A 26270-nucleotide genomic window follows, 5' to 3' on the forward strand; every position below is an offset into this window, starting at 1 on the left:
TCTTCAACCCCAGCCCGTGTTCGTACCAAGAGTTGCCCTGATCCATGAGCAGGACCTTGCACTCAGCCTTGGTGAACCTCATGAGGTTCACACCGCCCCACTTCACCGGTTTGTCCAGGTCCCTCTGGATGGATCCCATCCCTCAAGCGTGTCAACCCCACCACCCAGCTTGCTGTCATCTCCAAACGTGCTGAGGGTGACATGGATGAAGACATCAAGCAGCCCACGGTTCAGCTCTGCCCAGGGCAGATGGGCACAAACCATCCAGCTCGCTAAAGCACTCCCATGGTCCAGGTCCGGCCCTGGTCTCCAGGAGCCCGCACAGCTCCGTAGGGGCTCGGGGCAGTCGGCGTTTAGGGGGCTCGGGTGTCCCCAGACCCGCGTCCCCACTGTCCTGGGGACCCACGCCTCTCCTGGGGGAGAAGAACTTTGCAGACGCTCCCTCAGCCCCGCCGCGGGCTGCTGCCTTTGGCCCGGAGGCGCAGCGCGCTCCGCTCCGCTCTGCGCCGCGCACATGGCAGACGCTCCCTAGCGCTGAGAGGGGAGCGAGCAGTGGCTGCGCTCTGCGTTTCCCGCGGCGGCAGCACTTGGCAGACGCTCCCTGGGCCCTTCCTCCGCCTTCGCCCTGCGCCGGAAGCGGCAGACGCTCCCTAACCCCTCCCGCGGGGGGCGCGCAGGTAAACAGCCAAGATGGCGGCGGCGGAGGGCCCGGGCCCGGCTGGGCCGCGGGGCTCGGCGGAGCCCGACGCCGAGGGGATGGGCCTGACGGACCTGCCGGGCGAGCTGCTGGAGCTGATCCTCTGCTGCGACGTGCTGGGAGCCGCCGACATCGGGCGGGTGTCGTGCACCTGCCGCCGGCTGCGTGAGGCGTGCCAGCCCCGCGGCAAGGTGTGGCGGGAGCGCTTCCGCCTCAGGTGGGCACCGCGGCCCGGCCCGGCCCGGCCCGGCTCGGCTTTGCGGGGGCTGCGCTGGCTGCATGCGGCTTGGCCAGGGAGGGCGAGGGACTCCGCGCTTCTCCTCAGCGGGCCCAGGGCCCTGTCAGCGCAGGCCGGGCCGCCCGAGAAGACCCAGCCGGGCAGCAGGTCGCCTCGGCCTGGCAGGGCCTGGCTGCTGCTGCGCTGCTGGGAGTGAGCGCCCCGCGCTGCCCGGCCTCCCTCTTCCCGGCTCCGCAAGGTGCATGCTGAGCTCTTGACGGGTTGGATCAGCCCCGCAGCTTGCTGCTGCCGCTCTGTATCCGGCGAAGTGAAACGTGGGTGTCCTGCCCGAGCAGGGAGTGTGGCAGCGCTGCTCCCCTCCTGAATCCCGCGGAGTGGCACCAGGCTGAGCCTGCTGCTGGGAGGAGATTGCTCTTTGCAGCGCTTTTCACAGCCAGGCGCTGGAATCGCCTGCAGTGCCCAGGAGCAGCCTGGGGGCTGGCAGCGGTGCAGTCGTAAAGCCACAGGCACCCTGGGGTTGGCAGTTGGCCTCTCTGGCCCCACCAGCAGCTCTCTAAGCAACTGTCAGAACTTGTCCTGTTGCAGGACTAAAGCTTACAGCACAGAGTGGTTTATTTGTAGTGGTTTTAGGAGAGATTTTCTTACAGCAACCTGGATCCTTTAGATTGAGTTGCTGCTTGTGAGTTCAGTTTCCCTCCAAGGCTGTCACAGGGTACCTGTGCTGTAATCAGGGAACCTGTGGACGTTTTAGCTGGGAATAAAGCATGAGCAATATCTCACTTCTGCAGTCCTAGACACACCACTCTTTCACTGAGATCCAGACTGGGGCATGTTCAGCTTTTGTCTGTGTTTTGGCACAGGAGAAGCAGCAGTATTGCCTTCCCTAGTTGCCAGTTGGCTTCTAAGATTTAGCACAGCTCAAATGAGAGATTATACTCTTTCATTAATGGGTGAAAAGGGCTGCTGAATGACTACAGCTTGCCCAATTCACCCAGCTATGGCTTGGGATGGCTGGCCAGGTACTTTCACCAATTCAGTGGCTCTCATCTCTCAAAGCAAGCCCTGAGAGCTGAAAAGTGGTTGAGATCCAGCAGCTGAAATTGAATGTGGCAGGTGATCAGCACACTGCTGCCCTCCTCTCTCTTTGGTAATAGGACTTTTGGCAGGAGCTTGCAGGTTGACCTTGTTGTCCTGGCTGGATCCCATTGTGAGTAATGGCACTTTGTTTGTCTTCCTGAATTCTCTTCACTGTCTTTTCAACCCCAGAAATGGCACTTTTTTTTCTCACCCTAAAAGAAATGGCTGCACTTGGCTGAGCTGGCTGTGCTTCAGCTGGTTAGGGACCCAGCAGAAGGGAGGTGGTTAACAGAATGTGAAGTTACTTGGTTAGTCTTTTGACTTCCACTTTGCAACTGCAGCTGCAGTGTGGGTTTATTATTAACTGGTAGCAAAGTAGCTTCCATGTGTGGACAGCCAGGACTGGGGGCTTTGGTCATCAGGTGGTAATCATTCTTCTGCAGAAGTAGTGGTTTTAAACAGTGGGCTTCCTCTAGATCTGTGAGCATCTGTAGATACCTAGAAGTGTAAAGATAGCTTGAAAAGAGTGTGCAGATACCTAAAAGCCTGTATTTTTGATGTATATATTATATGCACACACACATATATATAACCTGAAAAGAACCTAAAGCAATCCATGCAGCTCAACCTGCTTTGGCAGGGAGGTTGGGCTCTGTGCTCCCCAGAGGTCCTTGCCAGCTCCTTTGATTCTGTGGTGTAGTGAAGGAAAATGCTTTGCAGAGCCCAGTAATCATTAACAGAATTGCCAAATGTGAGCTCAAACCTCCCTGCAAACCACAAGAGGCCTTTCTCTCAGCTTGCTTTCCCTTACTGCCCAAACTGTTTCCACCTGCATTAATTCCTTTTGGTGTTTTGCACTTGGAGGTCTTGGTAGCCTGAGGACAGGTGTGGGTGTTGCTGCCCTGGCAGATGTTTTGCCCCACTCTGTGTCTCCCCAGAACCTTCCCTTCTCCAGGCTGAACAGCCCCAACTCTTTCAGCCTGTCCCCACAGGGGAGGTTCTCCAGCCCTCTGATCTCTCACCTCTCAGGCCAGGGCAGAGGGCCCTGGGCACCCTGAGCCAGGCTCTCAGCATCCTCAAGTGCCCAACATTTCTTCTGTGTAGTCTGCCTGTGTTTAGAGGAAATCCCCAAAGTCTTTAGGATGTTTAGGCACTGAAATGCCAGGAGTATGAACTTTTGGAAGGTTTCCTGTGGGCAGGCTTCAGAAGAGTTTGCTTCTAAATAACCAGTGAGGGGGAGATGCAGTTGGTCAGGGTGATGCTTTGGTGCTGGATTCAGTTCTTTGGGTTATTTGGTACAATTACATTTAAAGTTTGGCACTGTCTCAGCTGCTCAAGCCTCATGGGGTTACAATCAGCAACACTTGAGGGTTGTGGAGGTTCTCAGTGGTGTTTGAAACCCTGATGAACTTGTTCCCTGATGTCTTGTTGTGTAGGTGGCCATCACTGCTGAAGTACTACAGCCACACAGATGGTGTCAGCTGGCTGGAAGAATACAAAGCACGGCACAATGCTGGTCTGGAAGCCCAGAGGATTGTAGCTTCCTTCTCCAAAAGGTTCTTTTCAGAACATGTAAGTCACTTCCTCTGTGCAGCAGCCTAGTCTATGGATTCATAGAATGGCTTGGGTTGGAAAGGACCCTCCAGGTCACCTAGTTTCAACCCTCCTGCCATGAGCAGGGACACCTTGCACCAGCCCAGGGTGCTGAAGGCCTCATCCAGCCTGGCCTTGAACACCTCTGGGGAGGAGGCAGGCAGAACATTCCTGGGGAACCTCTTCCAGAGTCTCACCACCCTCACTGGAAAAAAATTCTTCTGATTTCCAGTCCAAAAGTGCCCTTCTCAAGCTTCAATCCATCTGCCCTCATTCTAGCACTCCAAGTCCATGTCAAAAGTCCCTCCCTAGGTCTCCTGTAGGCCCCTTCAGGTGCTGGAAGGCTGCTCTAAAGTCTCTGTGGAACCTCCTCCAGTCTGAACAGCCCCAGCTCCCTCAGCCTGGGCCCTCTCCAGCAGCTCCAGGTCCTTGTGCTGGGGCCACCAGGAGTGGAGGCAGTGCTGCAGGTGGGGTCTGAGCAGAGCAGAGGGGCAGAATCCCCTCCCTGTGCTGCTGCTCTCCCTGCTCTGGCTGCAGCTCAGCACACAGCTGCCTGCTGGGCTGCCAGGGACCATTGCTGGCTCCTGGGGAGTTTGCCATCACCTGACACCCCCAAGTCCTTCTCCTGCAGGCTGTTTTCAAGCAGTTACTTCAGTCCTTTTTATTTGTTTGTCTTTCCTCTCTTCACATCTTCTCCACTACAGTCAGAAAGCTCTTATCTCAACCCTTGGTGTGAAAATGCTGCCTCACCAGCAAAGGGGGAGACAGTTCAGTCTGGTGCAAACAGTCTGGAGCCCATAGCTTACTCCACAGGTCACATTCAGCTGGGCTGCTGCAGCTTTCAGAGCTCTTCACTCACTGCTGTGTGGCTCTGGGAGCTTCTGAAGGACCCAGAGTTTGTTGACACATACCACAGCCTGTGGATTTATCTCCCTGCAGACCTTGTGCAGGGACATGTTTGTGAGTTACCAGAAGTGCTTTTAAAGGCAGGACCAAGGCACATTAGGGTCACTGAATGGTGTATTCTTTCTTTACCCAACCAGGGCCCCCAGCTGCTTTTGCATTCAGTGTGGAAAAGATGCCAATCTCATCTCTGGGAGACATAACTTTCTGTGGAGCAATGGTTACTTCACAGAGTTGTGGGTTCATAGAATGGGTTGGGTTGGAAGGGGCCTGAAAGATCAGCTAGTTCCAAGTCCCCTGCCATGGGCAGGGACAGTTCCCACTAGCCCAGGTTGCTCAAGGCCTCATCCAGCCTGGCCTTGAACACCTCCAGGGAGAGGGCAGCCACAGCTTCCCTGAGCAACCTGAATGGCAGAAAATGGTTTGGCTTAAATCTAGTTCCAACCCCCCTCTACCATGGGCAGGAGCACCTTCCACTAGACCAAGCTGCTCAAAGCCCCATGCAGTCTGGCCTTGAACACCTCCAGGGTTAGGTCATCCACAGCTTCTCTGGGAGACCTTTGCCAGGATCTTTTGCAGATATCTAAGTGACTGTTTCAAACAATGAAGGCTCCTGCTCCTTCATTCCTTCCCCCAGCATCAACCTTCACTGGTGAGTGTGTGTAGAGAGTTGGTCAACCACAAGCAAAAGCTGATTCCACCTTAAAAGTTACTTGGTCCCAGCCTGCTTGTCCTGGTCCATACACCTACCCTAGGAGCTCTGGATCCTCTAGGGTGCTACCAGGGGCTCTCAATGGATCCATGTCCCACATCTGTAGAGACTGAGTACTTGGTGAGCTGGGCAGTTGTAAGATCTTGCATAAACTCTGCAAAATAGAGCAACATTAGGTTTGAGTCTTACTATGAAATGGTGCTCTGTGGGCAAAGAATCTGTTGTGCTCTGCAGTAATCATTGCCTGCTTTGACAGGTGCCCTGTGATGGATTCAGTGACATTGAGACTCTGGGCTGCCCAAGTCACTTTTTTGAGGATGAGCTGATGTGTATCCTTAACATGGAAGGAAGGTAAGCAAGAGAGGGGCTAGAAGTGGGGAAAAAAGGACCTCAGCTTCTGTCCTTTTTTTTCCCCCCACTCATAAACCCACATTCCTGGGCTGGGAAATGATTGCTCTGTGTTTAATGTTCCCAGAGGAAATCATAGCATGACAGTATCAGTCAGGGTTGGAGGGGACCACAGGGATCAGCCAGTCCCAACCCCCCTGCCATGGGCAGGGACACCCCACGCTAGATCAGGCTGGCCAGAGCCTCATCCAGCCTGGGCTTAAACACCTCCAGGGGTGGGGCCTCAACCACCTCCCTGCACAACCCATTCCAGGGCTTCACCACTCTCAAGGTGAAGAACTTCCTCCTCAGGCCCAATCTGTAAATCATTCCAGAAGGAGAAGCTTTTATGTTGCTGCTTCATGACACCTCAAGGTGTGTGCCACCATAGCCTCTTCTCTGCAGCAGTTTTGGCTTAAGGAGGTCCCATCCTCAGGTTCCTTCTATTTTTCTTTACACCTGGATCATTTTGCTGACCTGATTTGCAGGATGAGGCCAGAGCAGAGAGGGCAGCAGGAATGCTCAGTGAGGGTTGCCATCAGGAGTAATTCCTCTGTCACAACACTTAGAGCTTTGGAAGTTTGCTTTTAACTCTTGCTTTTCTTAGCTGTAATAAGCTGGTGCCATGGTTGTCCCTCAATAAACACCTGGCTTTAATTCAGCCACTGCCAAGATTGCAGGGTTTTGCTTCTTAAGTTACCCAGGTGAATGGCAAGCAGGTGAAGAAAATCTCTGGTTTGCATCTGCCTTAATGCTGGGCAAGATAAGTAAGTGACTGTTTCACTGGAAGGTTTCTCTGCTGGGGGCATAAAAACCACACTGAGTTCCCTGTGCTACAGCAGCCATAGATTGCTCTTAATGGAGCCTAATAGCTCTGATTAAAGGGACCATTAGTAGAGCTGGAGAAAAACATCACTGGAATGGCAATCATCTCATTTTTGCTTTTTTCCCCCATCCATTTTATTACCTCCTCTGTTTGAGCTGAGGCTCAACATCTCTCATCTGACAACTGGTTAAAAAGCTTTCAAGCCTTTGCCCTGGCCAAATGCCTCCCTGTAAAGCAGAATTGATGCTAATTACCCCCTGATTAAGCTGCAGTCATTGCAATTCAGGAGCATTAGGCTAAATCATTTCCCTGGAAGATATCCCAATAAGGCACTTGTCCCTGTTGAGCATCCCAGTTTATTGGAATGGGATGAAGTGTTGTGAGGTTTGATTGTTCTCCTGTCCAGGAGGATGGAGAAGGCTGATTTGCCTTGCAATCTGGAGGAGAGGAAATGTGAGCAGGGGGAGGGGGAGCTTTCTGAAGAGCACTGGACTTGTTAAAAGCATGGCAAAGGCAGAGCCTGGGAGTCTGAGGGATCCTCCCTTTGGGTTTTTAGCATAGAACCATAGAATTGTTTTGGTTGGAAAATACACCTCAGATCACTGAGTCCAACACCACTGTGACCATTAAACCATGTCCCCAAGTGCCATGGCCACACATCTCTTGAACAGCTCCAGGGATGGGGACTCCACCACCTCCCTGGGCAGCTTGTTCCAATCCCTGACCACTCTTACAGCAAAGAAATTTTTCCTCATCTCCAACCTAACCCTCCCCTGGCACAATTCCAGGCCATTTCCTCTCCTGTCACCTAAGACTAGGGAGAAGAGACCAACCCCAGCTCATTCCAACCACCTTTCAAGGAGTTGTGGAGAGCAGTGAGGTCTCCCCTCAGCCTCCTTGTTTTTGTGCCATCCCTCTTTGGTGTAAAAGTGCTCAGTGAGGCACTGGGTGACCCTCTGCTAAAAGCCAGGGTTGGCTTAGATGGGATTTCAGTGGCTCTGAGTTGGTGCTGGCCATCCTTCAGGTGGCCTCTTCAAACCTGACCTGTATAGTAACCAGCTCTGTGTTGCTGCTTCTTGGGCACTCTGATTTTGACTTGGTAATTCAGAAAGAGAAGTGGCTGTGGGGGGTTTTGTGATCTGCAGGCCAACTGTTGATCTGTTGCTGCCTTCTCAGGGCAGCAGAGGTGATTTTCTTCTGGGGATTGTGATCTTTTTCCTTCTAAATACTGTTGGAACTACTATTGGACCTACCTTGATCCATGTGCTGGAGCACCTCTCCTGTGAGCTCAGGCTGAGAGAGTTGGGGTTGTTCAGCCTGGAGAAGACTCCAGGGAGACCTTCTGTGGCCTTTCAGTACTGGAAGGGGCCAGGCAGAAAGCTGGGGCCAGAGCCTTGAGCAGGGCCTGTTGTGACGGCACAAGGGGTGATGGTTTGAAAGTAAAAGAGGGAGATCGAGACTGGAGAGACAGAAGAAATGTTTGCCACTGAGAGCCTGGCCCAGGATACCCAGAGAGGTGGGAGGTGGGAATCCCTGGAGCCATTCCAGTGACCATTGCTGGCTCATGGGGAGTTTGTCACCAGCTGGCACCCCCAAGTCCTTCTCCAGACTGCTCTGGAGCCGCTCCTCGCCCAGCCTGGCTCTGTGATGAGAGGAGCAATGTTTTGCAGGGAGGTTTTGTTGGGGTTTTGGGTTGGGGTTTTTCTTGCTTGATTGTTTTTCTGATTTGTGTGTGTGTTTAAATGTGCAGGAAAGGTCTCACCTGGAAGTACTATGCAAAGAAAATCCTCTACTTCCTGCGGCAGCAGAACATACTGAAGAACCTGAAGGAGTACCTGCAGCGCCCTGCCGACCGGCAGTCCTTCCTGGAGGGTGAGTCTTGGCCAGGAGCTCCCCCTGCAGCACCTCAGCTTCCCATCAGCTCTCCATCGTGGTTGTTTCACTTGCAAAGAGCCTTTCACAGATTGCATTGGGTTGCAAGGGACCCTCAGAGGTCATCTTGTCAGTGGGGACACCTCCAGCTAGAGCAGGCTGCACAGGGACACAGCAAGGCTCAGCTTGGATGTCTCCAGGGATGGGGTGTCAGCCACAGCCCTGGGCAGCCTGTTCCAGTATTTCACCATTCTCACTGTGCAGAACTTCCTCCTAATGTCCAGCCTAAATGTGCCCTGCTCCAGTTTCAAACCATTGCCCTTTGTCCAATCCCCACAGCCCCTTCTGAGCAGTCCCTCCCCAGCCTGCCTGGAGGTCTCCTTCAGATACTGAAATGCAGCTCTGAGGTCTCCCCAGAACCTTCTCTTCTCCAGGCTGAACAACCTCTACTCTCCCAGCCTGTCCCCACAGCAGAGGTTCTCCAACTCTCTGATCATCTTTGTGACCTCCTCTGGATTCTCTCCATCAGGTCCAGGTCTCTCTTATGTTGGGGCCCCATAGCTGGACACAGCCCTGCAGGTGAGGTCTCAGCAGAGCAGAGGGGCAGGATCCCCTTTCTCCATCTCTGGCCACGCTGCTTTGGCTGCAGCCCAGGCTGCCATTGGCCTTCTTGGCTGCAAGTGCCCATTGCTGGCTCCTGTCCAGCTTCTCACCCCCCAGCACCCCCAAGTCCTTTCCTGCAGGGCTGCTTTTAGATGTTTTTATATTCCAGCTAGCCCTTGGACAGTGACTCCAAATTAAGTTGGGATTTTTGCTGTACCTGAAACCCTTCCAATTTTGCAGTAGCTGCATGGTGTTGCATCAGAATGAAAGGCTTCTGTTAGCTTCAGTAATTGCCCAAGGACAGATGAGCTGAAAAGCAATACAGAAAATGTTAAAGCACTTGCAGTTGAATTTTGGAACAGTCTGTTGAGGAACTCAGCAGTAGCTCAGCATCCCAATTAGCTGACATTGCAGAAGCAGTTTGGCTGTGGCCTCTGGGCCAAACTGATCTGATTTCAAGTCACTTCCCATGCTCTCTCCTTTCCCAGGAGCTTCTCTGATAAGGGCAAGGAGCAAACCTGTGGCAGGGAAATTGCTGTCACAACTGCCAGCCTGTGTCTGGGCTTTCTAGAGGTGTCTGACTGCTGTGCAGTGCAGAGCTGGGAGTGGCTGGAAGGCCAGTTGCAGGGTGGGGAGGCAGCTGCACCCAGTAGAAAGAAGAGGTTTCTCTGCACTTCAGATCCCTACTCTGGTGGATTATTCTCTTCAAGCTTCCTGTGGAGAGGATTGGGGGGAATGCTGCCAGTGTCTGTGGGAGAGCCCCCTGCTCATAGTATGTACCTCCCAAATGTAATACAAAAGAGCCTCTAACACCAAGGCTGGTTCTCATTAGTGGCAGTAGGCTTTGAAGATGGGATGAGGAGGAGTGAATTGAAGCTTGAGGAGGGCAAATAAAGACTGGAGATTAGGAAGAAATTCTTTCCAGTGAGGGTGGTGAGACACTGGATCAGGTTGCCCAGGGAGGCTGTGGATGCCCTCTCCCTGGAGGTGTTCAAGGCCAGGTTGGATGAGGCCTTGAGCAACCTGGGCTAGTGGAAGGGCTCCCTGCCCATGGCAGGCACTTGGAACTAGCTGATCTTTGAGGTCCCTTCCAACCCAACCCATTCTCTGACTCTGTTAGGGCAAGAAGTGCCAAAAGTGGCACAGAGTTAACTGAGACTTCATCACTTGGGGCAAAAATGTATGCATTTGTCTGCCATGCAGGTTCTATTAGATCACCTACAGGGAGCCTTAGGGGAAATTTCACCTGGTCAGCATGGGGAACACTTTGGAGGGTGAGGGGGGAGTCATGGCTTTGGGCCCTGCCAAAACCCCTGCGTGTGGGCCTGTCGTGGAGGCACGGTGTGGGACGCCGGAGGAGGAACGGTCCATGCAAAGTTCATGCAGGTGCACACAGCTGATTGCAAAGGCTGAGCAGTGCAGAGGCTTTGCAAAGAGCACTGCTGACATGGAGAAGATTCTGGGAAGGGGCAAGTTTCCTTTTTTCCTGCAGAAGTTCGGTGGAAGGGAACTTGTGCAGAAGGCAAATAATGAACATCAGTTCTGTTAATAGTGGGTTTGTGCCACGGAGATGGAGAGCAGGCAGGGAAGAGAAAGATGAATGTAGCAGGAGAGGGAGGGATGAGCAAGAGTGATAGCTGTGGGGAGGATATGGCAGGAAGAAATCAGAGCTGAAGCAGAAGTGGAGATTGTTTGAGGCTCTGAATGAAAACACATTATGAGTTGGGAGGATGCCAAGAGAGTCGGCTGGTTAAGCCTGGTCTAGCAGCATACCTGCTGAATCCCTGCATCTGAGGTGGGGAGGGGAGTCCTGAATTGGCATTCAGGAGGTCACCCTTTGCATTTGATGGGATCAGTCCAATCTCTGGATCTGTGGTGGGGAGGGGAGTACTGAATTGGCATTCTGGGGGTCACCCTTTGCATTTGATGGGATCAGTCCAATCTCTGGATCTGTGGTGGGGAGGGGAGTACTGAATTGGCATTCAGGGGGTCACCCTTTGCATTTGATGGGATCAGTCCAATCTCTGGATCTGTGGTGGGGAGGGGAGTACTGAATTGGCATTCTGGGGGTCACTCTCTGCCTTTGATGGGATCAGTCCAATACAGGACCACAGATGCACAAAGCAAAGCTCTGGTGTCCTGCTGCAGCTGCTGGCTGCCTGCCTGTGGTTTAGTACAGGAAAGCCAAAAACCCCCAAACCAAACTGAAGCCCTGTTTCTTATATAGTTTGTTTTTTCCAGGTGCTGTTTTAATTGACCAATACTGTAACCCCCTGTCAGACATCTGCTTGAAGAGTGTGCAGGCACAGGTGGATGACATCACCGACAAAGTGCGCCGAGTCCTGCGGACCAAAAACCCGAGGCACCCCAGCCTGGCTTCCAAGGCAGGTACTGTGCACAGCCTTCTGCTTCCTGCAGAGCAGCCCTGCAAGGCTAGACACAGGCAGACAAGCTGCAGCACCTGTTGAGTTGCTGCAACATAAAGAGCTGCTGTTGCTTATCTGCTTTGGCTTCCAAGGCAGGTACTGTGCACAGCCTTCTGCTTCACTGCAGAGCAGCCCTGCAAGGCTAGACACAGGCAGACAGCCTGCAGCACCTGTTGAGTTGCTGCAACATAAAGAGCTGCTGTTGCTTATCTGCTGTGGCTTCCAAGGCAGGTACTGTGCACAGCCTTCTGCTTCCTGCAGAGCAGCCCTGCAAGGCTAGACACAGGCAGACAAGCTGCAACAGCTGTTGAGTTGCTGCAACATAAAGAGCTGCTGTTTCTTATCCCCTTGCAAGCATAACCAGGTCCTGAAGTGTGTCTGCAAGAAAGCTAGGGAGGGACTTTTTACAAGGGCTTTGCAAGGGACAAGAGGGAATGGATTGAAGCATGAGACCCCACCTCCAATACTGCATCCAATTCTGGTGTCTCCATAAGGAGGATGTGGAACTGTTGGAGCAAGTCTAGAGGAGGGCCACAGGGATGATCTGAGGGCTGGAGCACCTCTGCTATGAGGATAGGCTGAGGGAGCTGGGGTGGTTCAGTTTGGACAAGAGAAGACTCCAGGTGGGTTGTAGAACTGCTTTCCAGTACCTGAAGGGAACCTACAGGAAGGCTGCAGAGGGACTTTTCCTAAGGGTGTCTAGAGCCAGGCCAAGGGGGAAGGGCTGGAAGCTGAGGGAGAGCAGGGTTAGACTGGAGCTGAGGAAGAAGTTCTTCAGTCTGAGGGTGGTGAGACTCTGGAGCAGGTTGCCCAGAGGGGTTGTGGATGCCCACTCCCCTGGAGGTGTTCAAGGCCAGGTTGGATGAGGCTTTAAGCACCCAAGTCTAGTTGAGTGGCATTGCTGGCCATGGCAGGGGGGTTGGAGTAGATGATCTTTGAGGTTCTTTCCAACCTGAGCCATTCTGTGGTTCAGAGTGGAGATTAGGAAGAAATTCTTTCCAGTGAGGGTGGTGAGACACTGGCACAGGTTCCCCAGGGAAGTTGTGAATGTCCCTTCCCTGGAGGTGCTCAAGGCCAGGCTGGATGAGGCCTTGAGCAGCCTGGGCTGGTGGGAGGTATCCCTGCCTATGGCAGGTGGGTTAGAAGTAGATGATCCTCAAGGTGCCTTCCAACCCAACCCCTGCTCTGATTTGCTAAAGCCATGACTCAGGAGGCAGCCATTTGTTCAGCCCCAAGCCCTCAGGGTTCTGTGTCCATCTGAGCCAAAAAAAAAAGCCTGGGAAGATGGATTTTTCACTTTTATTTACCTCCTTCCTCTTTGTCCCTGAAGTCTTAAGTAGCCTTGATACCAGAGCTGTGGGACAGGGGATCAAAGTCTTTCCCTCTGCAAGTCTCAAAGTCAACAGCAATAGAGGAGGTCCCTGCTTCCACACCTCCAGAGGGCAGGCTGCATCTTGCTCCTTGTGTTTTTACAGCCCTGGCTGGTGTTTGCTGTCCTTCAAAGACAGTCAGCCTGTACCTGTGTGTCTGGAACAGTTAAGCTGTGCCTCCAGCACTGTCAGCACAAACCCTGTGTTTGAGCAGCGTGGCCTGGCCCAGGGTGGCTCAGGTCCAGTCCTGCAGCTGCAGCAGGCAGGAGGCAGCCCTGGTGCACAGCCCAGGCTCAGGGCAATCCACACTGTGAGCAGAGCACTCAGGGCACCGCCGTGGTCAAGCTCCAGCCGGGCTCTTGACTCTCTGAGTTGAGCTGAGCCTCTTGTGTCCCCAGGGCAACACGAAGAAGTTTGGTCTCCCTTTCATGACAGAAATGTGAAGTCCACTTTTTTTCCTCAGTCTTTGCTTTCTTCCCCTGTCTTTTCCAGAAGTGTTGGTTCCAGAAGTGGAGCTGCAGCGGCAGGTGCTCGATGCTATGAATTGTGTCCTGTATGAGCAGCTAAAATACAAAGGAAATGAGCTGGATTACTACAACTCCCTGAATTCCTACATCCACCAGGTATTCTCTGTGTTGGGCAGAGACTAGGCAGCTGGAAGGCTTGAGACATTCTGCTGGTGGTGTGTGTTTGTGGTGCCTTCGGTGCTGATTTCTTCCCGCTCCTCCTCCACAGCTATCACTCCTGCTCATCATTCCCTCTCCTGCCACATTCCTCTGCCTTCCATGAATGCAGTCAGACAGATCATTCTCTCTGAAGAGCAGCTGTAAACCCAGTGTGATGGCATTTTATTTGGGGTGCCTGTTCTGCCAAGCTCTCACCTGGGGAGTGACAGATGGAGGGGGGCTGTGGTGTGCCTTACGATCTGCCATCTTTGTGTCACGTTGTTATCCCCCAGGTTTTGATCCGCAGGACAGGAATTCCCATCAGTTTGTCTGTGCTTTATTTAACAATTGCCAGGCAGCTGGGAGTCAAGCTGGAACCAGTCAACTTCCCCAGCCATTTCCTGCTGCGATGGTGTCAAGGCAAAGAAGGGTGAGTGACCCTGCTGAGTGCTGAAGTTGTGCCCCAGGGGATTCAAGCTGGGAAGCTCTGACAGCCCCAGGACCTGTTCCCACAGTTATGAATTATTTTTCTATGTGTAATTATAACCCAGGCAGGAAAAGATTCACAGACTGCATTGGGTTGGCAGGGGACCCTCAAAGGGCATCCTGTCCCAACACCCTGTAGGCAGCAGGGACACCTCCAGCTGGAGCAGGCTGCCCAGGGGCACATCAAGGCTGATCTTGAATGTCTCCAGGGATGGGGCCTCAACCACAGCCCTGGGCAACCTGTTCCAGTGTCTCCCCACCCTCACTGTGCAGAACTTCCTCCTGATGTCCAACCTAAATCTCTTCTGCTCCAGTTCCAAACCATTGCCCCTGGTCCTAGCCCCACAGCCCCTTCTGAGCAGTCCCTCCCCAGCCTTCCTGGAGGTCCCCTGCAGATACTGAAATGCAGCTCTAAGGTCTCCTGCAGCCTTCTCTTCTCCAGGCTGAACAGCCTCTACTCTCCCAGCTTGTCCCCATAGCAGAGGTTCTCCAGCTCTCTGATCATCTTTGTGACTTCCTCTGGACCCTCTCCATCAGGTCCAGGTCTCTCTTATGTTGGGGCCCCATAGCTGGACACAGCCCTGCAGGTGAGGTCTCAGCAGAGCAGAGGGGCAGGATCCCCTTTCTCCTTCTCTGGCCTTGCTGCTTTGGCTGCAGCCCAGGCTGCCATTGGCCTTCTTGGCTGCAAGTGCCCATTGCTGGCTCCTGTCCAGCTTCTCACCCCCCAGCACCCCCAAGTCCTTTCCTGCAGGGCTGCTCTCAATCTCATCATCCCTCAGCCTGGGCTGATACTGAGGGTTGCCCTGACCTAGGTAACTGTAAGGTGATGTTTCCCTCGCCTAAAAACCGAATGAAAATCTGAAAAGAAGCAACAGTGGTGCTGGGTTCACATAGCCTTTCCCACAGAGCAGTTGCTGGAGCCACTCATTCCATTCTCTTGGGTCAGTGCAGAGTGCAGCTTTGACCAGACTGCAGCCAGGTTACTGAAAGCTGTGGCTGACATCACCAGCCCCATTCAGAGCCAGGGCTTTCTCTCTGAGTGCCCCTCTGGGGTGCAGGTATCATAGAATCATTAAATCTTAGGGGTTGGAAGGGACCTCCAGAGATCATCCAGTCCAACCCCCTGCCAGAGCAGTATCACCCAGGGCAGGAACACATCCAGGTGGGTTTGGAAAGCTTCCACAGCCTACCCTTTTGGCTACAGAGATGCCAAATGCCTGGGCTCTAGCAATAGATGCAGCAAAGCTGTAAACAGCTGAAGGAAGGAACTGATGGAGTTGAGAGGTCCCTTCATTTTCTCTCTGTTTCCCCATATCTGTTTATAGAATAGAATTAACCAGGTTGGAAAAGACCTTTGAGCTCATCCAGTCCAACCTATCACCCTGCACCATCTAATCAACTAACCCATGGCACCAAGTGCCTCATGCAGGCTGTTCCTAAACACCTCCAGTGACGGTGACTCCACCACCTCCCTGGGCAGCACATTCCAATCACTCCTTCTGTGAAGAATTTCTTCCTAACATCCAGCCTAACCCTCCCCTGGCACAGCTTGAGACTGTGTCCTCTTGTTCTGTTGGTGGGTGCCTGGGAGAAGAGCCCAACCCCCTAAACCTAGATCACAAGGGAGCTGGGAAGGTTCCAGGTGATCTCGTCTCTTTTCAGAGGGAGCTGAGGTATAAATGCCAGCTTGTTTCACCAGCAAGCACGCAGGTGGTGAGGGGGGAACAGGACTGGCTAAGCCTGCTGTGGCAGCAGAGCCACCAGCACAGCTGGCTCTCCTTGTTGGTCCATCCAGAAGCACAGATATTTTTGACTACACCTACATCGACGCCTTCGGGAAGGGGAAGCAGCTGACGGTGAAGGAGTGCGAGTACCTCATCGGCCACCACGTCACAGAGGAGTTCTACGGAGTGGTGACTTCCAAAGAGGTCTTGCAGCGAATGGTGGGAAACCTCCTGAACCTTGGCAAGCGGTGAGCTGAGGGTCCCTGCAGGTGTGGGTGCCCTGGGGCAGCAAAAGCAGATTCAAAAGGAAGGGGCTGGAGACTGACTCAGAGAGCTGTTTTGGTTGGGAAGACCTCTAAGGTTATGGAAGGCAGCCCTGAAATCTCTGTGTAGGATTGAGTGGAATGCCAGGGAAGCAGGGGGGTGGAGGCCAAGCAGCAGGTGTGTGTAGAGTGTTTCCTTCTGAGCAGGCTGTTGGAAGTGACAAATGACAGTGCTGGAGTCACAGAAGGTTAGGGGTTGGAAGGGACCTCCAGAGATCATCCAGTCCACCACCCCCCCCACCCCAAAGCAGGGTCAGCTAGGGCAAGGCACACAGAAACACATCCAGGCAGGTGTAGAAAGTCTCCAGGGAGAAGGAGTCTCCACAGCCTCTCTGGGCAGCCTGCTCCAGGGCTCCAGCACCCTCGTACCAAGGAAGTTTCTCCTCATGTTGAGCTGGAACTTCCTCCCCTATTCCTTGTCCTATCACTGGGCACCACTGAAAGCAGCCTGGCACCTTCATCTTAAGACCCACCCCACAGATATTTCTAGACACTGATAAGGTCCCCTCTCAGCCTTCTCCAGACTCTGGGCTGTGCCTGCAGCACCACCTTTGGTGCCTCTCCCTGTGCTGGGGGTGGGGATTGAAGGACTGACCTGAAAGCGGCGTTTCTCTTTTGCCGGCAGGGAAAGCACTGATCAGTCTTACCAGCTCCTGAGAGACTCCTTGGATCTGTACCTGGCCATGTACCCAGACAACGTGCAGCATCTGATGCTCCAGGCCAGGTTGTACTTCCACCTGGGAATCTGGCCAGAAAAGGTACCTGGCGTGCTCCCAGCGCTGCTCTATCGATCGGCAGCACAGCCCCGCCACGAGCTGCTGCGTGAGGAGCTCACCGAACCGGGTCTCACGTTGCAGACAATCAATTTCTGCTCTAGCAAGCAGGGCAAAGAGGATGGCTCTTACTTGCTTGGCCTAGGAGAGACCTGTGAGCAGCCTTCTGAGTCATAGTTATGAGTTGCTGCCCGAGCCTGAGAGCTTATCTTGCCGCTAATAGTGTGGACTTCCAGCTGGAAGTTATCAGAACATTCTGTGTTTGGCTTATGCCTTGATGTTGATAGTGGAGGAGCAGCTCTTGCTGGACTGGAGTTATTACCTTATCAGAAAACTTGGAGGAAGCTTAATACCTAAGATCAAAGCTGCTCCCTGAAGCCTTAGGCACACAATCAGTGGCTCTTGTGAAAAGGCAGCTTAAGATTCATAAATTCATAGAATGGTTTAAGGTTGGAAGGAGCCTTAAAGGTCATCCAGTTCCAAGTTCCTTGCCCTGGGCAGGGACACCTTCCACTAGACCAGCTTGCTCAGGGCCTCATCCAGCCTGGCCTTTAACACCTTCAGGGAGGGGGCATCCATGACCTCCCTGGGCAAACCTGTTCCAGTGTCTCACCACCCTCCCTGGAAAGAATTTCATCCTAATCTCCAGTCTCAATCTGCCCTCCTCAAGCTTCAGTCCATTGCCCCTCGCCTTACTACCACAAGCCCTTGTCAGAAGTCCCTTCCCAGCTCTCCTGTAGCCCCCTTCAGGTGCTTGAGGTATTTGATGTTGGGCTGGATGATTCTGGCTTTTCCCAGCTGGATTAGCCTTGTTAAGAACAAGGCAGTGGGGGAGGAGGGGAAGACAAAAGTAAAACTTGCATTGCCTGCCTCTAACAAACCTGGCAGCAGCTCTGATAGTGGTGCCAGAGGGTGAGGGTGTTGGTGGGCTGGTACTCTGCATCTGCAGGGTTTGTTGCTTTGAGAGCACTTCAGAGCTGGTGCTCTTCAGTCATCCTGAGACAAGCAGGTTCCCTGCCCCTTGTTCACTAGCACATGGTATAGAATCAGAGAGATGATTTGCACTTCTTTCCCTGCTGCCCTGGTTTTCCTCTGCCAGGCTCCCACAGACACACCGAGGCTCTCTTTTAAACAACAATGTTTGTTCTCCAGTAGAGCAGAAATCATCTGGAATCAGTTCACAGCAGCACCTTGGGAGATTAGCAACAGTCTTCTCTTAACATCTCATAAACCTTGGAATGGTCTCATCTGCACCCTGTGGCTGCAGAATGTGACACCACCAGCTGCTGTGACTCGCTTCTGAGGAGTTCCTCTGCTCAGCAGTGCCCTTCCCTGGAAGCAGGGAGCTTTACAAACACAACAGCAGAGGGCTGTTTGCAGGTTCTGCAGGCTCAGGAAGTGTGAGAACACCCCTGGCAGTTACCTGGTTGGTGTGATGGGTGCAGAAGTGACTGCACGGCCCAGCAGGGTGGTTGATTCCCTCCTTGTTTCTTGTTTCCTCTTCTCCCAGTTGCTGACTTCCAATCTCCTTCCCATTCTCTTGTTCACATTTGGGTTTCCTTTGTCTTCAGCTGTTTGTTTCTGCATTTATTTAGTCATTCCTAGTCATTTCTCCCCACCTCAGACAGAGCAAAGCTTCTGGGTCCTGTGTGGAACGTTCATGTGGCAGAGCTCTAGGCCTGGGCCCTGAGACCCAGCTAACTTGAGAAGTGTGTCTGCATCTCTTTGTGTTGGACTGCTGCAGAGGCTTGGTCTGAATCTGTCTGTTTTGATTGCTGAAGGTTCTGGACATCTTGCAGCACATTCAGGCTTTGGACCCATCCCAGCACGGGGCTGTTGGTTACTTGGTCCAACACACCCTGGAGCACATCGAGCGCAGGAAGGAGGAGGTGGGGCCCGAGGTGAAGCACCGATCGGACGAGAAGCACAAAGAGGTCTGCTTCTCCATCGGGCTGATCATGAAGCACAAGAGGTGAGCCCTTCCAAACCTTGCCCCCCTGAGCAGGCTGTGCTGCAGGCAGGAGGGTTTGTTGTGACCGGAATGAGCGGTGGGGTTGGCCGCCGGGGAGCGGAAGGTGCCCGGCCACGTGGGTCTGCGCCGCGAACCTCCCGTCCCCGTGCGCCGCTCCTGGCCTGCAGGGAGAGGCTGCTGACTTGGCTGAGTCATCAGAAATCACACAGCTAAAATTTCCACAGCCCAGAGCTGTCGAGGAAACCACAGCAATCAGCTAATGAGGAGCCATGGAACAGAACTGACTTCAGAAGAGATTCTTAAGGCAGCTCAGGGATCTCTCCCTGTGCTCTCGCTGCTGCCTTCTCTTCCTGTGTTGCACAGAGCCCTTGTGTGTGCTCTCTGTGCCACTCTGCCACCATGACATGCCAGCACTGTTGCTTTGGCCACTCCACAGGGCATCTGGAGTGTGTTTGAAAGGCAGCAGCAGAGGCAGAATACCTCACCACTCATTACATAAATCATCTGAGAATAACGTTGGCCTTGTTTGGGAGGCCAGTGCTGGGATTGGCCTCCTCTGTGTGATGGACACACAAGGTCAAGGCCAGGCTGGATGGGGCCTCGAGCAGCCTGGTCTAGGGGAAGGTGTCCTTGCCCATGGCAGGGGGGTTGGAATGAGATGGTGTTGAAGGTCCTTTCCAACCCAAACCATTCTGTGATGCTATGAAGTAATTGCACAGCAGGATGGTTGATTCCCTCCTCGTTTCTTGTTTCCTGTTCTGCCAGTTGCTGACTTGCAGTTTCTTTGCCATTCTCTTTTCTTGATCCCATTTGATTTTCCCTTGTCTGCAGCTGTTTGTTGCTGTGCTTATGCAGTCACTCCTGATCATTTCTCCCCACCTCAAAGCACACACACAAATCTTTTTAGAATTGATTTTTCCTCCCCCCCTTGCTCTTCCTTATGCCAGCTGCCAGCAGGTTCCTATCCTGTTTGTTCTATATTAGTCTGAAGGAAAAAGAGCTGGCTCTGGAGTTTTCACAGTCCTTGGTGTGCCTTTTTGTTTTCATTAGGTATGGCTATAACTGTGTGATCTATGGCTGGGATCCTGCCTGCATGATGGGCCACGAGTGGATCCGGAACATGAACGTCCACAGCCTTCCACACGGCCCCCACCAGCCCTTCTACAACGTGCTGGTGGAAGATGGCTCCTGCAGATACGCTGCCCAAGGTGAGCAGGGGGCTCCTGGGTTTGCTACCTGTTTAGCAGGACAGTAAGAGAAAGGGAGACTGAAGTATCACAGTATCACCAAGGTTGGAAGAGACCTCAAAGCTCATCAAGTCCAACCTGTCACCACAGACCTCATGACCAGACCATGGCACCGAGTGCCACATCCAAGCCCCTCTTGAACACCTCCAGGGATGGTGACTCCACCACCTCCCTGGGCAGCACATTCCAATGGCCAACAGCTCTCTCTGGGAAGAGCTTTCTCCTCACCTCCAGCCTAAACTTCCCCTGGCACAGCTTGAGACTGTGTCTTCTTGTTCTGGTGCTGGCTGCCTGGGAAAAGAGACCAACCCCCACCTGGCTACAACCTCCCTTCAGGTAGTTGGAGAGAGCAAGAAGGTCTCCCCTGAGCCTCCTCTTCTCCAGGCTAAGCAACCCCAGCTCCCTCAGCCTCTCCTTGTAGGGCTTGTGCTCAAGGCCTCTCACCAGCCTCATTGCCCTTCTCTGATTAACTCTCTTAAGTCTCAAACTTACCCTAGGCTGCATCAAGAGGAGTGTGGGCAGCAGGGCAGGAGAGGGGATTCTGCCTCTTGGCTCTGCTGAGACCCCACCTCCAATACTGGGAATGCTGCAGCTCAGCCCTTAGGGCTTTCAGTAGGCAGCACCTGGCCTCTCAGAGCTTCAGCACCAAAACCTGCTGTGTGCTGTGGGTTGATAGTAGAATCTGCACCTCAGTGCAAAGGAATCAGGTACTTGTCCAGGGTGCTGCTGGGGCTGAGTCATCTCTTAGCTCATTTGCCTAATGCTTTACCAACAAATACAATGCTGGCTGGTTCCACAGCACAGAGTTTTGCTAAGCTCTCTGCTGACTCTCTCATCCCTGTGGCATCCAAGTGTGTTGGTGTCACTGGAGGAATGAAAGGATTTGTCCTTGCTTGCTGCAGCCTTGCAGCCTGTTCTAGGAGTACCTCCTCCAGGATACATCTTCACATCCTTTGGGGGAGTGTTTCATAACTCACTCACCTGACTTGGGGAAGGGATGATGGGGTTTTTTATACTGAACCTTAAACCTGCATGCAGAGCGTGGGCTGCACAGCTCAGGAATAACACCAAGGTCAGCACAGGGCTCAGCTGGAGTCCTTTCTGTCAATTCATAGCTCGAGCTGTAGCTAACTCACCTGCTTCAGGCAGAGGAGTGTGGCCAGCAGGATGAGGGAGGTGATTCTGCCCCTCTGCTCTGCTGAGACCCCACCTGCAGCACTGCCTCCACTTCTGGTGCCCCCAGCGTGGAACTGTTGGGGTGGATCCAGAGGAGGCTGCAAAGATGACCAGAGGGCTGGAGAACCTCCCCTGTGGGCACAGGCTGAGAGAGTTGGGGCTGTGCAGCCTGGAGAAGAGAAGGGTCTGGGGAGATCTTAGAGCAACCTTCCAGTACCTGAAGGGGGCTACAGGAGAGCTGGGGAGGAACTTTTGACAAGGGCTGGGAGTGACAGAAGGAAAGGCAATGGATTAAAGATGGAGGAGGGCAGATTGAGACTGGAGATGAGCAAGAAACTCTTTGCAGTGAGGGTGGGGAGACACTGGAACGGGTTGCCCAGGGGAGGTCATGGTTTCCCCTCATCAAGGCCAGGCTGGACAAGACCTTGAGCAACCTGCTCTAGCAGAAGGTGTCCCTGCCCCTGCAGGGGGGTTGGAACTAGAAGATGGTTAAGGTCCCTTCCAACCCAAACCGTTCTGTGAGCCTGTGATGTCCCTCTGTCTTTTGTCTGTCTGCAGCAGCAGAGGCCAGGTATCTGGCTCAGAACTGCCAGTCAGCAGGTTTCTCAGGCTCCCCAGCTAGCACCAAGCTCTCTTCCCCCAGTCTCTTCCCTGCTGCCAGCTTCTGTTTCGTCACCCTGCTGCCGCCTCAGTGCACAGCTCGGTGCTCAGCCCTGCTGCTGCAGAGCGCTGGAGCCGAGCCTGTGCTCCGCAGTGGTGCAGTGTACGGCAGAGCTCCTTTGCACCAGCCTGCTGAGGTGCAGAGAGCTCTTCTGCTTCCAGCTGCACACCCTGACAAGGCAAGGAGCTTCAGAGAGCCTGCCTGCATCAGTACACCTCCTGTGTGCTCCCCCCTGTAGCGAATGGACTCGGTCCAGAGGCAGGGGAATGATTCCTGAAGGGTGTTCTCTGCAGCCCAGCTCGTTCCTGCCCTGCACTTTGGGACTCAGGCAGCTTTTTGTTCCTGCTTGTACCTCTGGTGGTGTGCTGGAAAAGATGACATCATCTGAGGAGTGCTGCAGGCCCCTGCACATGTGATGGAGCACTGCTGGGCTGCCTCACAGTCACACCACTTTGCTCACACACTGCCCTCAGCTTGGGTCACCTTTACCTTTCCATGCCAGACCTTCAGCTTGGGTCACCTTTACCTTTCCATGCCAGACCCTCAGCTTGGGTCACCTTTACCTTTCCATGCCAGACCCTCAGCTTGGGTCACCTTTACCTTTCCATGCCAGACCCTCAGCTTGGGTCACCTTTACCTTTCCATGCCAGTGCCTCTGTGCTGTTTAAATCCTGGGCTCAACCAGGTTGTCCTTTAGTACGAAGGAGGTGCTGTGGGAAAGAACCAACTTGCTCTTCTTGGGCACTTTCTCTTCAGTTTGGGAAGCTGACTTTAGAGACGTTGGATTTAGGTGGGTGAGCTGTGCTTGAGAAGCAGGCTGGTGGGTTGGCATGGTTGAAGTGCAGGCTGATAACTTGGGACAAAAAGGCTCTTGGCTCCTCTGCCAGGATAACCTTGTGCAATTGGCCTCACCCTGGAGCATTGAAGAAGGATCTCCCCTAGAGACTGGTCTCCATGGGACTTCATCATGGAATCACAGAATGACTCAAGTTGGAAGGGACCTTAGAGATCATCTACTCCAACCTTGCTGTCATGGCCAAGGAGACTAGCCCAGGCTGCTCAAGGCCTCATCCAACTTGGCCTTGAACACCTGCAGGGAAGGGGCAGCCCCAGCCTCTCTGGGCAACCCATTCCAGAGTCTCACCACCCTGGTACTGTAGAACTTGCTCCTAGACTCCAGTCTAAGCCTGCTCTGCCTCAGCTTCAGTGGCTGCCTAATGGCAGACAGTGTGGTCTCAGGAGTTAAATGGTTTTCATCCCAATGCAAATGGGGTCAGCATCACCTGGGAGCTGAGGCTGGGAGCAGGCACACTGGCATGCCCTGTGTGAGCTTTTTGTCTGAGAATCACAGAATTGTTTCAGGTGGAAAAGACCTTGAAGATCACCGAGTCCAATTATCTACCCAACCCCACCATGGCCACTAACCACATCCCCAAGTGCCATGGCCACACATTTCTTGAACAGCTCCAGGGCTGGGGACTCCACCACCTCCCTGGGCAGCCTGTGCCAGTCCCTGACCACTCTTGCAGCAAAGACATTTTTCCTCATCTCCAACCTAAATCTCCCCTGGCACAATTTCAGGCCACTTCCTCTCCTTCTAGCACCTGATCCTAGGGAGAAGAAACCAACTGCACTTCACTGCAGCCTCTTTTCAGGGAGCTGTAGAGAGCAATGAGGTCTCCCCTCAGCCTTCTCCACACTAAACCACCCCAGCTCCCTCAGCTGCTCCTCCCCAGCTCCCTCAGCTGCTCCTCCCCAGCTCCCTCAGCTGCTCCTCCCCAGCTCCCTCAGCTGCTCCTCCCCAGCTCCCTCAGCTGCTCCTCCCCAGCCCTGTTCTTGCAGACCCTTCCCCTGGACCTGCTCCAAGCCCTCAATATCCTTGGAGCGAGTGGCCCAAAACTGCTCCCGGTGTTGAAGGTGCAGCCTCAGCAGTGCCCAGTGCAGGGCACCCTCACTCCCCTCCCCGTGCTGGCCACACTTGTTGATCTAAGCCGGGGGCTGGTGGCAGCAGTGGCGAGCACGCTGCCGGCTCACCCTCGGCCAGCCGCCCCGGGCCCTTTGCTGCCGGAAGCAGCAGGGGGTGATGCTCCTGGAGACAGAAACAAGACTGGGGAGAGGCAGAGCACTTAGTGCCTCGTTCTGTGGCCATAACTGCTGGTTGCCTTTGCCAACAGAGAACCTGGAGCACAACAGCGAGCCGCGGGAGATCCCTCACCCCGACATCGGGCGCTACTTCGCCGAGTTCACCGGCACTCACTACCTGGCCAACGCCGAGCTGGAGCTGCGCTACCCGGAGGACCTGGAGCTCACCCGTGCCACAGTCCAGAAGATCTACAGCTCGGGCAAGGAGTGAGTGCAGAAGGCCCCCTGAGGACAGCAGCAGCTGGAGTGTAGCTTTACCCTCGTTTGCAGAACTCGCCACGGAAGGGAGAGTTCGGGGACAATCCTTTGGCTTAATGCATTGGAGACTGCATTGGGCTTCTGTAACTGGTGCAGGAGCATCTTCCCACTGCCTGCCTGCCCATCCTGCCCCGAGGGCACAGGGACACCTTGGTAGCTGAGGCCCAGCATGAGGATCTTGCAGGGACAGTCGTGCTAGGAAGCACATCATCCTTCAGAAGGGGCTGCACACAGTACTTGTCCTGTGGTTGTCCTGCCTGGAAGGTCCATGCAGTGAGACCCTTGGTGTGGACCATGGAAGAGCCTCCTCCAGAGAAGGAGCCTGCTTGTCCCTGCAGTGCTGTGGGCTTGGTTTGGGTGTTTTCAGTTGGCTGTGTTTAATTTTTTAATGTATATCTCATGCAGGTGATAGTTTTTAAAGTCTCTGCCCTTTCACTGCTGTCTTCTTCAGTCTGAATTTGTGGTCAGAGCTGGCTTCAGCTCTGTTGTCTGACAGAGCAAATCCCTTCTGAATATCCACACAGGCCTGGAAAGAGCCCCAGCAGCAGCTGGGCTTCAGGGGGTGGCAGCCCAGTGGTGACCCTGAGGTCCAGCTGGCCACCTTGCTGATGGTACAAACTCTCCTCATGCAGAAGATGAGCTTCTAGCCCTCTGCCCACGTCCTCACCTGGGCTCCTGCTCTGTTCATCGAGTCTGGCCGTGGCAGGATCTGCAGCACAGCCCCAGTGCTCCCAGGACCCTTCTGAACCTCATGGCACTGTTCCATGGAAGCCTTTGAGGCCAGTGCCAGCATGACTGATGCATGGGGAGCTTCCCCTGGCCTGCCATCTCCACTCTGGGAGTTTATGCAATGCAGTGGGATCGTGACTGGAAACTGGCCAACCCTGGAGGCAGCCAAAGCCTCTGTGGAGGAGAGATTCCTGCAGCTCAAGGCCTTCTCCCTTTTTGCCAAAAGAGGATGGATTTTGGGGGGAGCCCAGAAGGGAAGAGCTTTAGCAGCTCAAGGCACATGAACTTGAACATGACTTCGAGTCCCAGCCAAAGCCACTGCAGCAAAGGTGTTCCTCTGAGCTCAGGTGTCAATGGGGGGCAGACTGACAGCAGCTTTGTGTCCACACACATCCTGTGTACCTCTCTGGTTTCTGAAGCAAGGCCTGCAGCCCAGCTGCAGCTAGTGTCTGCTCTCTCTGTGTCTGGTTGCAACATCAGAGGTGACAACTAGGCCCTGTGCCCTCCCTGTAGAGTTAGGTGGATGCTCTGAGTCTGTTCTAGCCCTTCAGGTATCACCACGTGAAGTCACAGAGCCCTCCCCCCACGAGCCTGCCTGCACTGCATGCCAGCCTCTGGAAATAGCACTGGTTACATATGAGAAATAAATGCTCAAAGCCCAGCACTTTTGCAAGCAGAGTGGTGGTGGTGGTGGTGCTCTGCAGGAACCTTGGGGCTCCAGGAAGAGTCTTGTGTGGTAAGTCGGTGCTGAGGAAAGGGGAAGGTGCTCTACTCCAAACAGCTGTCTTTAGAGGCGTCTGTAGTGGAATGAATGTGGAGGGAGGGAGGAGGAAGGGACCTGAAGAACTTCTACCATGGCAGACTGGATCCAGCTGGAAGGGTAGAGAATCATGAGGCAAAACCTGAAAGGAATAGCATCACAGAATCATTTTGGTTGGCAAAGACCTTTGAGGCCATCCAGTCCAACTGTTCTCTGCCTCTGTGAAACGCCTCCAGGGTGCTTTAACCACCTCCCTGGGGCCTTTGGTCCATGGAAGAAGGTTCTTCTAATACTAAACCAAAACCATTTCCTCTCACCCTAGCAGGTGGGACTGCTGCTGCTGAGCACAGACATGCAGGAGCAGGGCTTGGGCTTCCCATTGCCAGCCTCAGCTTTGCTGAAGTGAGCTCTGTGTCAGCAGAGAGGCTGCTGGGGCTTCACACTGCCCTCTGCCAGACGAGCATTCTGGTGACACCTTCACCCCTCCTGGCAGCACAGGCAGCTTTGCAGGCACCATTCCCCCCCAAAAGACAGCAGTGGATCCCTAAAATTCCTTGTGTCCCTGAGGCATGGCTGTGTCCACAGGAATGTGTGGTGCTAGAGGGTGCCTCTGGAGGTGTGTCAGGAGCTGTCCTGTCCCATCTGTGGCA

General features: G+C 53.8%; 1 protein-coding gene across 1 annotated transcript; it reads left to right on the forward strand.

Moving 5' to 3' along the window:
• Positions 1-690: 690 nt before the first annotated feature.
• FBXO21 (F-box protein 21) lies at positions 691-24618 on the forward strand. The gene is made up of 12 exons (XM_054173273.1): positions 691-914; positions 3449-3584; positions 5477-5571; positions 8184-8305; positions 11150-11297; positions 13195-13327; positions 13663-13799; positions 15651-15827; positions 16528-16660; positions 18457-18647; positions 19698-19855; positions 23906-24618. Exons 1-12 carry the CDS (start codon positions 691-693, stop codon positions 24082-24084), a joined length of 1833 nt encoding a protein of 610 aa, XP_054029248.1. The 3' UTR covers positions 24085-24618.
• Positions 24619-26270: the final 1652 nt, after the last annotated feature.

Source organism: Dryobates pubescens, chromosome 25 (genome assembly GCF_014839835.1).
Source record: "Dryobates pubescens isolate bDryPub1 chromosome 25, bDryPub1.pri, whole genome shotgun sequence".
Lineage (NCBI taxonomy): Eukaryota > Metazoa > Chordata > Aves > Piciformes > Picidae > Dryobates > Dryobates pubescens.